This window comes from Haliaeetus albicilla, chromosome 19 (genome assembly GCF_947461875.1).
Source record: "Haliaeetus albicilla chromosome 19, bHalAlb1.1, whole genome shotgun sequence".
Lineage (NCBI taxonomy): Eukaryota > Metazoa > Chordata > Aves > Accipitriformes > Accipitridae > Haliaeetus > Haliaeetus albicilla.
In genome coordinates, this window is record NC_091501.1 from 3380779 (window position 1) to 3394864 (window position 14086).

Sequence of the window (14086 nt, forward strand, 5' to 3'; positions counted from 1 at the left end):
TTGCAGAGACTGGATGGGTGCAGAGGCAGCGATGCACCTCAGGTTCTGCAGTACTGCGGCAGGGACCGTGGGGTTGCGTTCTCTTCTCCTGAGCCCCAAGGCAGATGTCTTCAGCCCTCGGTTGACATTTTTCGCCTGCCAAGGCCTGTGGCGTGCGCCCCTTTGGAAGCGTCCAGAGGTAGGTGCATGCTTCGGGACAGCAGCGCTAGCTGGGCTTTGTTATCGGGCTGTGGTCTGACTGCAGTCACCCCCTGGAAGGGACTAATCACCCCGCTGGTGTGCCAGGCCGTTACCAGTCCGGACGGGGCTGGGAGATGTCCCAGGGCATACCCACGTTGTTTGTCAGCCCAGTGGCTTTTCCTCCCAATACTGATATTTGGCTTGACAGAGGTAGCCTGAGACCTTAACCGCTGGCTGGGTGCATGTTGAGTGAAGCCCTGCTGTGTCCTTGTGTCTCTGGCCTGCTACAAATCACCCTCCTGGCTCAGCTGTACGTCTGTTAGCTCCAATATCCAGGCTCAGCCAGCGGCTAATCCTGGGCGTTCCCCGGAGAGGCAGGCAGAAGAATCCCAGCAGGCAGATGCAGGGGAACTGGCTCTCGTATAGCTTTTATCCCCTTCATCCCTCCTGCAGAGGCTGGTGAGAAGACTGGGTCACTTTGAATATGGTTAGCTCTCAAGGACACGTCTCTTCTAACACTGTGCTCTTCCCTATTAGTAAATGGTGTGTGTTATCCCAGGGGAAAAGGAGAGTGAGATCAGCATGGGAAAGGAAAGGCGTTTGGAGCAATGGAGCCGATGCTACCGGCTGTCCTGGCCTTTTCTCCTGCCTGCCCTTGGAAGGCCAGGGGAGAGGGAGGCGGGGTGGCCTTGCAGATGACAGTGTTCTTCAGGAATCTCCTGCCATACAGCTTGACACTGTCTCTGGGTCCTTGGGAACCTGGGGCAGGCTCCTGGCACTGTGTTTCGGCAGTGCCCTTTCTGTCTAGAGTGGGACATGTGCCAGTCCAATACGAAACGCAGAAATGATGCCATCAGTGGCACCCACAATAGCACCTGACCCAAAATAGCTTCCTAGAAAAAAATAGGGAGGCTGATTAGGTTAGACAAGCCTGAAAGAGAGCAAGAGGTCCAGCTGACGATTGACAGGTGTAGGTCTGTGAGCAGGGGCTATAAATCCCACGGGTGAGCTCTCCAGACACCCTTTGGGGAAAGGCAAACGGCTGTGGGGAGTGCTTGGGACCTGCCTTCGGTGAACCATGGGGCTCAGTGATCAGGAATGGCAGAAAGTCCTGGCCATCTGGGGAAAGGTGGAGTCCGACCTCGCCGGCCATGGCCATGCAGTTTTAATGAGGTAGGCAAGAAGCTTCGGTCCTAAGAGTAAGGCTGAGGGCTTTTGATGAGAGACCAAGGAAGGTGTATATCTAGTATGGGGGCTTGTGTTTGGCAGTGTTTATTTCAACAGGCTGTTTTCTTTGTTATAGGTGGTGGTTTTTCCATTGCTATGGTTTCTGGGTTAAAAATTACTCACTGTGTAAAGTGGCTGTGCTTCTGTCTCTCCATCTGTCTATGGGTGCAGGAGCCGGCCAGTGCTGCTTTCAAAAGATGGTGGGACTTTATCACTCCCTCTGCCTCTGCTGGCAAAGCTCTGCTTCGCATCCTCATTGCCCAAGCATCACGGCAAGAAATGCTGGAGCTAATTGTGTGTCCTGGGCCTTCAGATGCTCTGCAGCAAGGATGTGGGGAGGCAGGGACGGAGAGGAGAGGAAAATCACCTCTGTGACAATTTTCTTGGAATCTATGATTTCAGTAAATTTAACTGTGAAGTACCTGAGTGTTTCCCTCTCCTGACTTTAGTCTCACCTGATAGAGCCCTGCCCATCCTGCTTTTTGGCCAGAAATCTGGGTGGTAACACTTGTCCACTTCCTGATGATGAATTTGAGGTCTGGGTGTGAAACGAGGCGCATCCTTCCCCCTGCTTCCCTCCTTCATGATTCCAGTGTCAGAGTGGGACTGCTTGTAAGGTCTCCGTCTGAGACGACCCCTGCTCCCATGCTGTCCTTGCGGTCCTGCCCCCCCGAGAGGGGAACACCCTGGGGGCCAGCAGCACGTCACCGAAAATCAATCTGGAAGGGATCTCAGGGCTGCAGGGTGGGAAAAAACATTGGGTAGGTGTTGGATCCTAGCCTGTCCTTAAAGACCAGCAGGGATGGAGACTTTGAGGAGACTCTCTCCAGATCTCCCTCTCAGCCTGTGTGCAGTCCGATGTGCTGGAAGGGTGCGGACACTGAGGAGAGCAGTGGGGATATGGCATCCTCCTGGGGAGTTTCCTAGCCTAAGCACAGCTAAAGAAAGGAGCCCACACCACCAGGCAAATCCACTGAAAATCTTTGAAAAGCTTTTTCAAAGACGAGCCAAAGCAGGGGGCTGTTTTATTTACCTTGTTTATCACAGCCCAGTTCAGCTGCCACTTGAAGGGAAGGGAGAGATGGGGGCAGCCGGGTGGCAATGTGATGGCTCTCCCCTCATGCGGTCCAGAGCGGGCATGCTGGAAGGGCAGCAGGAACCTGAGCCCTCCCCACAGTCCATCTCTGTGAGGTGGCTACTTTGGCTCTGGAAGTGCCACAAGACTGTAAAAGCTGTTTCCAACTGAAACGGTAATACCATTTTTCTTACAGGTATTGCAGGGCAGAGCGTGCCATTAAATAAATAGGTGACACCCCTCTCCCCTGTGACTTTGTGCTCCCCAGCCAACCCAGGTCATTTCATGTTCCTTCAAGGGGTTTTTGAGGGAGGAGAGAGGCAGGGGAAGCCCAGCAGCTCTTGGTTTAGAAATGTGTCTCAGTATGCATTGTTAAAGACTTCTTAGGTAGATGTCGCATCCTAGGAATATGTTTAGAAAATATTGATTCAACCGGATGTTTTGCAAAGGAAAAAAAAATATTCCTTGGAAGAATTTTCAAGAGTCTTGGGAGTATATCATCTTTGGCAGACATGATTCAGCCATAGCCAGACACAAGGGAGGGAAATGTTTAGAAATAACTCCATCCCATTCCAAGGTGAAAGGTTTTTTCATCTCTCTGGGTGGGACACAACCTCTGTCATGGAAAGATACAGGATAAAAGGAAAGGCTGATGGTGGTGTGCTCCGCACCTGGTAGAGTACAGAAATCCCTTGGAGAGCTTTGAAATGAAACACCAGCAAAGACTGGTCACTCATCTACAGCATCTTTTTGCCGCAGAACATCTTGTGTTTTCCACGTGCTTGAGGTATTTGTTAGTGTAGTTTAACCTATACTTACATCATACAGTGGAGAGTCTGGACCTCATGGCAACATACTTAAGAGGAATGTCCAGTTCTAGATGGAACGCAAGCCCTGGTAGTCCCAGTACCAGCACACTCCGAGGGCAGAGCAAGCGTACAATCACTGTGCTGTGGGAGGGAGGCTGGTTTCGTGGCTGAGGTCCTGGGCTGGAGCTCCAGACACTGCTGCAGGTAACTTGGGTGAGCCGCTTCACGGACGTAAGCTGTAGGGCCCTGGCTGTAAAGACAGACATTGCTTTTGCTGGTGCTTCAACTAGTTGGATGATGCCCATCAGAGGGTATAATACCTGAAAATAAACTTGTGCAAGGGAGCTGATGTCTCTCAACACCTAATTATTAGACTGCTCCTAATAATCGCAACAAGCAGTATCCCCTTTTAACCTTCACTCTAGGAGTCTGGCAGGGAAAAGAGTGAAATTTCCTACCGGTTTGGTTGCCTGTGGTGCTTGCATCCTGTCTCCTAGGAAATGCAGCCGGGAGGAAGCAGCGGGGACAACACTAGCCTGTCTTTTAGACACTCTTCCACCTTCTTGATTTCATTTCCATTTTGGGATCAGAGTGCCTATGTATAGCACTGCATGGCGTGGCACCAGCATGCCTGAAGGCCCCGTGTTCTTGTTACCCACTTGCTCCCAAGGACTCTCTGTGAGGTGCCACGGTTCCTGGTGGAGGAACTACGCTGCTGGCAGTGAGCTGGGTTGAGTTGGGGGGTGGGAGAAAAGGGCAGGAACCAAATTCCTCTAAGTCTGCAATCATAGGGTGGGGGCATAGTAAGGTCTCCCATCCAGCTGGTGTTCAAGAACACCTGAGCTCCAGATGTGAGGGACCTGAGGCTGGAGGCTGCTCCATTTTCTTGTGTATGAGAAGCCTCTAGAATTTTCCTTTCTTAGTCAATGCAGAGATGGGCTGGGAAGAGGGTCCTGGTGAGAGCCAGGGGTCTACAGGTTGGCTCCTCAGCAACAGTAAGGCAACTAAGACAGGTGGTTTGGTTTGGTTTGGTTTGGTTTTTCCTTCACATGAATGCAAGAATTTACCTCTCAGTACCATGACCGGCCTTGGCTCCTGTCTCTATCATAATACAGTTGACATAACCCAGGAACTGGTGCCAAAGAGTTAGTAGAGCTATATAAAAAAATTGTGGACACTTGCTCTGTCGCTCTAGTTGGACATGTTTAGGGCAGTGTCTCTGTCACAGCCAGAGGGAATGGAAAAACACAGCGGAGATCATGTTAGGACGTGTGTAAGAGAATGGGATTAAAGTAGAAACAATACTCAAAGGGAGGTATGTCAGGACCTTCTGCTCTCCAAAGACAAGAGGGTTTTTATCATTTGTTAATGATAAAAAGCAGCCTGTACAAAATAAATAAAAGGAAACTTCTGCACACAGAGTGTCATCAGATTGTGGAACAACCTACCAGAGGAAAGATGAAAAACACTTAAACTAGATTCAGAATAGGGTCAGATGCTTCCCTGGCTTATATACATGCTAAAAGGAGTGATTGTGAATGGTGGTAATTTGGAAAGGATCTAAAGTGTCAGAGTTCCCAGGCTGAAGTAGCCTCTGCTAGCAGGGTGTAGCTTAGAGCTTTCTTTGGGGAGAGAAGCGGGTTATCACACCTTTGCCTGTCCATATACTCTGAAATACCTGGAGCAGCTGGACCTCAGCTCTGGCCTGGATGACACCTCTCTCAAGTCTCACGAGTCCCTCTACTTTTGTCCACAGACTCTTTCAGGACCACCCCGAGACCTTGGATCGCTTTGAAAAGTTCAAAGGCCTGAAGACTCCTGATCAGATGAAGGGCTCTGAAGACCTGAAGAAACATGGACTTACCGTGTTTACCCAGCTGGGCAAAATCCTGAAGCAGAAGGGTAATCATGAGTCAGAGTTGAAGCCCCTGGCTCAAACTCATGCGACCAAGCACAAAATCCCTGTCAAATATCTGGAGGTATGGAAAAGGGGAGGGAATCTTGGTGTCTGATGTGTAGTGAATGTGTGCAAGACAGCTGTGTGAGAGCTGCGCTTTTATTTACTGATGGCTAGCTGGACTTCAGTGAGCTCTGCCTCAAGTCCGAGGTCTCTGTGTACAGGCAGGAAGAGGCACAGAAAGGGCTCATGGTATGCGAATGGTATGTGAATATCCAAGTTTAGATTTCCCATTCCAAACACCACATGCAGTCTGAGCAACCCTTGACAATAATAAACAAGCCCAAGCAGCCTCTGCATGCCTGGGAAACTACATTACATAAGAACTGTCAGTGGCTGGACACGAGGGACATACAGTTTTAGAGTAAGCCCTGGAGGATCCATTGGAGACCAAGACCCACAAAACTAAGTGTTCTACAAACACAGGGCATGAATTTTCAGCCTTAATGGATGAGGCAGACAAAGAGTGGGAAGGGCCATGGTCTACTCAAGGTCATGAAGCAGATCAGCGTCAGAGCTAGGAATAGAGCCCAGTTCTTCTGCCCAGCCCAGGTTCCTTGCATGCTAGACCTCAGTGTCTCTCCAGAGACTGTGGGAAGGGCTATTGAATTAGCTCGAAGATATTTCCAGGCTCTGCAACCTATTTCTTAGTCTGGCTTTTCTGAAAATAAACCTCGAGTGTCCCTTCAGTTTTTCTTTCTCTCTTTCCTTCCTCACAGTTCATTTCTGAAGCCATTATCAAGGTCATTGCCGAAAAACACTCTGCAGACTTTGGGGCTGATTCCCAGGCTGCAATGAAGAAGGCCCTGGAGCTGTTCCGAAATGATATGGCCAGCAAGTACAAGGAGTTCGGTTTCCAGGGTTAGCACATACGCATAGAGGAACACCATGATGGAGGCCTGGCCATGCATCTTAGAGTAGCTTCCCCAGCGCTGTTTTGGACATCTCACAATTGGCCACCCAAGATGTGTGGGAAAGCTTTGATGAGAAGCCAAGAGTCACTCCAGGCAGCGTAGAGGCACTCAGCGATATCCATGATAAACCATTGTTTCCTGGCTTCATGTATACAAGACAAATAATCTGCTTTCTTAGGAAAAATAATGTAAGGGGTTATCTGTAAGCTTCTGCCTATCCTATCCCCTTTTTCCTTCTCCCTCCCCAAAACCTAGTCTCATCTGAGAGGTGAATGGCATGGCCAGAGATGAAGGGATGTGGAGGAACAAGGGGAGTGTTGAGGTGTGCGGTGAATGAGAGCGTGAAGGGATGACTCAAATGGTTTGAAAGGGATGTCAGGATGGGAAGCAGGGGCACAGCATCCCATTCCTCGCACAGGAGGTTAGCAGGTTACTGTGGAGAACTTCCAGCGCAGTATTACCTTGCTTTGTAGGGTGAATGCAGCCAGTCAGTCTCCAGGGTCTGCCAGCTCAGAAACTTGCATTAGTTGCTAAACTCACAGCAAAACTACAAAAAGCAGTACTCCCTGCGATCTGTAGGTTTCTGGTAGCCGCTGCTACGCATCTGAAGTTCTGTTGCACTGGGAAGTAAAGTATGTGTTTCTCAGAAAAATAAAAATTCCTGCACCAGTGTCGTGTGTTTGCTCCTGGCTTTACAGGCACTCCAGTGAGAAGCGGGGGAGACCGAGAAAGCAGAAAGGTGTTTTGCATACGTTTCCAGCTGCACCACATCATGCGGTGTCAGCCCATGACTTCAGCGGCACGTGGCATCTCTGTCAGCCAGGGGACTCGGGGCACTCGGATGTCACCATGGGGTCATGACCTGGTTACTGGACTTCACAACACAGAACAGCAGCCTAGACTCAGTGCCTTGGAGCTGAGAAGTGCTCCCTGACTAACGGCCATGGCCACTTCTGTGATGGGGGGAACGTGGTGAGGGAAGGCTCTTTGCTTAAGGGGAGGTAGCACGTGTGAGCAGCCTCGGGTCCCAGCAGCAGCGCAGCGCGTTTTTCGCTCCAGGCAATGGCAAGCAGGGCTGATTAGCCCGGGAAGAAGGTTGCAACGGCAGCGTATGCTCTGAAGACCCAAGCTTTGGTCTCTGTACCGTTTTGCGTTTTTGCTGAGGTGCCTCTGCAGTGCATGCTGCACTGTGTTTACAGGTGTATACCTGTGTCCTGTGGGGGAGCTTAAGGGACAGACACAGCGGCAAGGCACCTACCTCTGCCCGTTGCCCTCTACCCATCCTGGTACCCCAGTGAGTGACCAAATTTTACTGAGGTGGGGGAGAGGCTGAGGGCCACACTGTGCCTAAGGCTGTCCAAGGGTTAGTCAGAAATGGTCGGAGCCTGAAAAGGGGTTTTGAGTGCAAAGTCTTGACCTGACACCCGGGTTCACAGTGGACTAGCTGGCTCTTTGGGAATTGTGCAGTTTCTCTGGCTGGGCCTAGTCGGAGGGGCAGTTATACCCCACAGTGAGCACTGGGGTCCTTATTCCTTCCTCTTCCTCCATCCCCATCATCCAGCTCAGGGCCTCAGCAGTAGGGTGCTGCAGTCTCTTCTGACATATGCACTCATGCTGTCTCCATGCAGAAAACAAGGTGGATGAGCAGCATGCTGTCTTTCTGTATATTTGCACAGGGTTGAGAGCACTCACGGCAGGGTCACGTCTTTGCACAGCAGTGGGATGCTACAGAAGCAAGCAGCTGGGTCGTGACTAGGGGAAATGCGTGGAGTCGACACGGCTGCTCTTTTCTGGTATGGCGAAAGTAATGTGCCTTATCTCACAGAGATAGTGTGAGGGTAAGCATGAGAAAGAAAAATGAGGTGCTCAGTATTAGAAGCTACTAGTAGGGTCTGGTTCAAAGCACCCCCTGCTACACTGTGTGTAATGGAGGCAGAGGAGGAGCCACCAGCTCCCTTAAAAATCAATCCTGAACCAGCATGATCTGCTGCGTCTTTGGTCAGGGCAAAGGCCAGAAAATTTCAGTCTCTGAAAGGAGAAGGAATGAATTCCTTCCCAGAACAGAGCATCTCTGATTTCTTGCTCTTTACAAATCCTCACTTTACCTCTGGGAGCTTGCTTGGGGCTTCAGCCTTTCAGAGAGGGTCACAAAAGCATATGCTGTCACCTAGATGAAGTTACAGCCAGGTGGTCCCTGGCTTAAGCAACTTACTTCATCTGACTCCAGTCTAGTCTGTCTGGCTTTGCAGGGAGGGCAACCTATTTAATTAAGGTCTAGGATTGCCTGTCCAACACAATAAGATTTCCTGCCAGTGACAACAGGCTCTGCTTTAGGATTAAAAGCTCTGCTAGAGCAGCTGCCTCTGTCAGTCTGAGTGGGACCGGAGTCATCTCTAGATATTTTTATGTCGGGCAATGTGGTGGAGGAGGGAGGGTTTGCATATATGTTGTGCCTAGCTACTGGTTATTAGGTACCTGGAATAAATGTGGGTCCATTGGGAGCGCTGACCCTTTGCACTGCCTGCCCTACCCTGCTGTGTCAGTGTACTAGGGACTATCCTTAAATCTGTGTTGGTCAGATGTGGGGCCTGATGTAGGTTTTCTGGTTGTGCTGATGGCCCGGTGAAGATGTGCAAGCTGAGATGAACCAGCAAGTTCAGATACCAGTAACAGTGGAGCTATCGCCAGCAGGGTCAGTGGGTTGGGATGCTTGTGGTGAAATCCACATGTCTGCACCTTTGCTACTCTGGGTACTGAGCATGCCCTTGGCTGCAGTTCTGACATAGTGTAGCGATACATGTAATTCCCACACAGTGATTCCATAAAGCTTCCGCAACAGCCCTTGCTTTAGGGACAGGGGAAGTTTCCTAGAGGAAAGGGGATGGTGGGGAAAGGGTTTTTCAGCTCCATGTTACATTGATTCAGTATCTTTGTTGGAGTCACTCTTTTCACTGTACTACTAGCACATGTGGCTTTTCTGGTTCATGTATGGGACAAAGTCCCTTAGTGGAGATAAACCATATCAGCATAAGCCCAGAAATTTTCCTGCCTCCTTTCCAGGAACAGCTTTACATAAGGAGGATGGGTCCCAGGGGCTTGTGCCCAGCCCCGCTCCCCGTTAGCGCTATTTGGTGTCACATACACATTCCCGGTTACATGATGGGATGTGGAGTGTGTGGCTGCCAGCCTCCTTGCTCTAGCACGTACATACTGACTACAGCCAGGTCTGGCTTATGGCTGTCCTATGCTTTCCATGCATTCCTGCAATTTCTTCTATGCTAATAATGCTGTTTCTGGCAGCAAATGGGTTATGCACCTGCATCCGTCCTTAGGTTGAAAAACATCCTTGCTGCTTTGCACTTGACATACTATTCTTCTCCTACAGCCACGGTTTCCGTTGCATGGCAGAGCTCCCTATGGCACTGAGCCAGTGACCTGTCTGCGTTCTCTCGGGCTTCGGTGTCAGATGCCGGCAACTCATCAGGATCTCAGACGTGGGGAGCAGGCCCTCGCTTCCCAGGCGCTCTGCAAATGCGCCAGTCAGCCCCAGCCAGGGTGCAACACTACTGCAGGCTGCGGTGCCTGTCCCCCTTGTCTTTACCTCTGCCTGCTGATCCTGCCTGGCTCCAAAACACCTGCCAACGTCAAGTGGCATCAAGGAGCAAGTGCTGGGGACCATATTATTAATCCTGTGATCTGTCTCTGGGTCACCTCAGCGGGAGAAAGGGATGGGGCTCCAGTGACTAATTATGTTAAATATTCAGCACATTAGCATGAAGCTCGTGGCATTCTTCATGTTTGCGTCTCCCTGCAGGGCTAGCATGAGGAAAGGGCAGTGAGGTTTCCAGTCCACATCAGTCACTGAACAGATATGTCTGGTTTCTGGCTATTGAAGCACAGACACTGCCTAAAGGATGTAATGTCTATATGACACTGTAATTTAATAAGGAGACTTAAATGCTCACCTACACCACATGCTTGCAGACGAGGATTATTTTTGTCGTGATCCCTATGTTTTCTACCACCTGGCCAAAATCTGTCCCGTATGTCATGCCACTGTGGAAAACAAACCTATGGTGGAGCCAAGTGTTTCTTTAATGTAGACTTGCTTGCCCATAACGTTTTTTTCCAGAAGGTGCATGGCCTCAGAACATGTCCTCCTCCTTCCTGGATTCATTCCTCTCAGGTTTGCTCAAGGCTGCATCCTTGCTTGTTCAGGCTGCGCAGGGCTAGACTATCAGAGTCTGTGCTGCTTCTCAGACTGAGAACACACACACACGGATATCTATACACAAGCACCAGCTTCACAACACACATGATTAGCAAAGCCCCTCTGTACAAATCCTTCAGATTCCAGAGTGCATGTGTGCTGGTTCTTCATTTGAGAGGATGATATATATTAGTTCTCACATTGTGCTTAAATGAAGTATGGCTGTGAAACCAGGTTTTCTTAAGGTCTAACCAAGTGAGAAGACAGACTGTGCAAGGACATGGCACCTGGAGAGTACTGTTAAGTAGGGGGCTGTTAAATTTCATGAAGGTGTGCTGGGCAGAGTCAAGGAAGCCACCTGGAACTACAGTTGAGTGAGAAGAGAAATCCCAATCAGCCTCTTTTATCCAAGAGGCTAATAAATGAGCATTTATGAATATGAAAGAATCAAAACAATGCAGCCTTCTTGACCAGCACCATAAATCCCTCCCCTGTGATCGTAGGCACAACAAGCCCATCTCCCAGTCCTGTGACTTCCAAAAAATCCTTATCCAAATGTCAGTAAAGGTGACCTTGTGGCTTTTTAAAGCAGTACTTTATAGTTACTTGGCTGCACTGTACCAAAGTCCTTTCCCAGTTTGGCTTTCATGCCCTGTAAATATACAAACAGAACAGGCTGCCTCTGCCTTACCCTGCAGCCCCGTAGAGCCCACCCGTGGTAAGCTGTGTCAGACAGAGGCAGGTCTGGGGCTCTGTTGGGCAAGGCAAGGCAAGCCCTGGCACAGGGCATACCAGCGTAGCTGGGTGGACAAGGCAATGTGTATTTGGGATGGGGAGGGTATTGGGGTGTCCGTCCCTCCCCCCGTGTCCCAAGAAAAACATTTCATGCTGAGAGAAACAGCAGTTCAGTGGCCCTGAGCTGGTCAAATGGTCATTTGAGTTATGCCCACACAAATGTAAATGCAAGTGCTGAGAGGTCAGTGGGGACAGCCTGGACATGAGGCTATTCCTCTTCATTTAAAGCACTGGCTTGCATACATGTCATGGGGCTGTGGGGCTGGTTTACTGGATTTGCCCAGAGCTGGTGAGAGGAAGCCGTTGCTGCAGTCCTGCAGTTTTCTACTTAACTACCTCAGGTATTAAAAATTAGTGCAACACAGATACCCTTGTCTAGGAATTTGTGAATTTCCCCAGGTTGCAGGGCTGAGAAGGGGGCTGTAGCTATGCTGTTATTGGTATCCAAGAAGGCTACTTTAAAGCTACTGTTGGCATGTATATCTTAGCTGCAGCCTTATGTCTGGAGTAGAGCTTAAAGAAAATTATGCCAGTTTCCAGTTTCCCTTCTCCAAGGAAAGCTCCGTATGGATGCAGCTGCTGGGTGCTTGATCTTATTTTAGATCATCCTTAAAACAGGTTCAAATGTTCCAGTGACAGAATAGCTCTGGGTGGAAGACTTTCTGGATTATTAGCACTTAATTCTCTGTGTCTCCATGCTTAACTTGTGGATCTCCTTTTGCTTCCCAGTGTGTATAAGTAATGGTGCTTTTATTCACTGAAGTTTTTCTATCATCTCCTGTCCTCTCCCAAGATGTCTATCTGTTTCCTTCTTCAAGCTAAATTCCAGCATCCAAGCTCTCACCAAAGGGGTGGAAAATTCCTGGAACTGATACCCTCACTAAGATCTGGGATTGCTCTGCCCAGGGCTTGCATGACAGCAGGCTTGTCCTCTTGGCGAGCTTTTGGGTTATCTGGAGAGTGAGCTGATATGGTGTCAAAGTGGGTCTGTATTTTTTCATTCACTTCTCAGCTGGTTGAGTAGTCAGTCCGGTGCCCTTTGAGGGATGTAGTATGTCATGGATTAACTGTGAGCTGGTTGGGGAGGAAGGAGAAGAAAACCAACAGAGCTTTGCCTAAACCAGTCATACTATGTCCCTGCAGAGTCTGTGGGAGAGCCTGCACTGAGCAAAGGGTTTGTACCAGATATGCTCAGACAAGCTGTACAAAGATGGAGGAGAAGCAGGAGGGCATGCCATATGCCACCCTTGCGGTTACCCCCCGCTGAGGGCAGATGGGTCTGTGGGGTCTTTAAGGAAGAATGAAAAATGAAATGCAGCTGGGACATGGAGGCACAACCGCCTCTCCCCAAAGGCTGTTTACTGCTATCAGTGCCTTCTGAAGAGCAATAGCATCATTCTGACAATTGTTCTGCTGTAACGCGATGGAGGGAGCTTCCTAGCACAAGCTGATAATCTGTGTGGTTTTGTATGGGAAGAAAGATGGACTTGGAGTTTTCTCATGGTGTTAGCACTATCGATGTGACTCTTTCACAAAGCTGGCCCATAAATCATGAGAAAGAGACTTTTTGTGCATTTTGGTTTTGCCTTGATAATAGCACTTATTGTTAACCCAGCTAATCCCCCAGCTAATTTCAGCACGTCACATTTAAGCTGCTGTCCCTATGTCTTTTGCTATGTTCCCTCCACAGCTGAAATGATCCCTCAGTGCATAAAGTCATCAATATTTTTCATTCCAGTCAAAATCCTCTTTCCTGAAATGGAGTTCTTTGTAACAGTAACAAATTGCTAGCTCATGACAACAAGAATCATTAGAAAATAATCTTTAACATATTTCCTACTATGGTTTTTCTAGTTCAGCTGTGCTGTAGCTTCCTTGTCTGTTTTAGATCAGAAACTTGTTGACTGTGAGTGTCATCTGGGACAAGCTCTGTTCTGGTGTTTAATGGTAATTAAGAACTCTGTTTCATCCAGTTTAAAAAACTCTCAGACTATAAAATGCACGATATCTGAAACAGCACCCTTCTTAAAATATGCATGAGTTATTTGCTATGCTGTTTTTACCCTAGACCTTAGTAGAGACCTATCTGTGCTTTCCATCTACAGTACTGTGTAATTAGCCCCATTTTACAGAGGGTAAACTGAGGCAAAACCAGGCACCAGCACATCCATTGTTTCATGCTTTGGTCATTCAGCTGTCCACTAGGCCAGGCTGCCAACTGCATGACAGAGGATGTTTGTGAGCTTCTTGTGTAGGAAGACATGTGAAGTTGTGCCATCAGCAAGTAAGCAGTTCTTGCTTTGATGTGGTTGCATTTCAGCAGTTGTCAAAGGACATCCTGTATGTAGATGTTCAGTTGAAACAGTGGTGTGGTGTAAATACCCAGATAGATTACAGATGCTGCATGCAAAGCAAAGCAGTGTAAAGACCTTTGGGCTGAACTTGGAATGAAGTGCTCTGGAGATTAATGAACTATGCTACCACTTGGGACACTGCTAATCTTCTCACTTCCAAAGAAAAAGGCCCTGGACTGAGATAATAAAGGACATAAATATCTAAAACAGGTTACTGGCAGAAGTGTGGTCCCTAAATCCAAGTGTACGAACCTCAAATCCTCCTGTGTAATTCTTTACATGCTTACATTTTCATCTGTAACCCCCCCCTCCTTGATTTCTAGCATTCTGTCTCTGCTATGCCCTGGTCTTCCACCAGCTTGGGTGGGTCTAAGCCAACCAGTGTTCATCTGCCTAAATTAATTTAGGATCCTCAGAAGTGACCTTCCTCTGCCGAATCTGGCAGAAACCAGTCATACTTTGCCTACATTTGACCTCCAAAAAATGCAGTTCCAGCTACTTCCTTCCAACAGTGTGGTTAGTGAACAAGGTTCAGGTGCATGCCTGTTATCACGTGGAACACTGA

At 48.8% G+C, this 14086-nt stretch overlaps 1 protein-coding gene across 1 annotated transcript; it reads left to right on the forward strand.

Annotated features, from left to right (window-relative positions):
• The first annotated feature begins 1100 nt into the window (after positions 1-1100).
• Positions 1101-6833, forward strand: MB (myoglobin). The gene is made up of 3 exons (XM_009919605.2): positions 1101-1353; positions 5048-5270; positions 5968-6833. The coding sequence occupies exons 1-3, from the start codon at positions 1259-1261 to the stop codon at positions 6112-6114; spliced, it is 465 nt and encodes a 154-aa protein (XP_009917907.1). The 5' UTR covers positions 1101-1258; the 3' UTR covers positions 6115-6833.
• The last annotated feature ends 7253 nt before the right edge of the window (positions 6834-14086 follow it).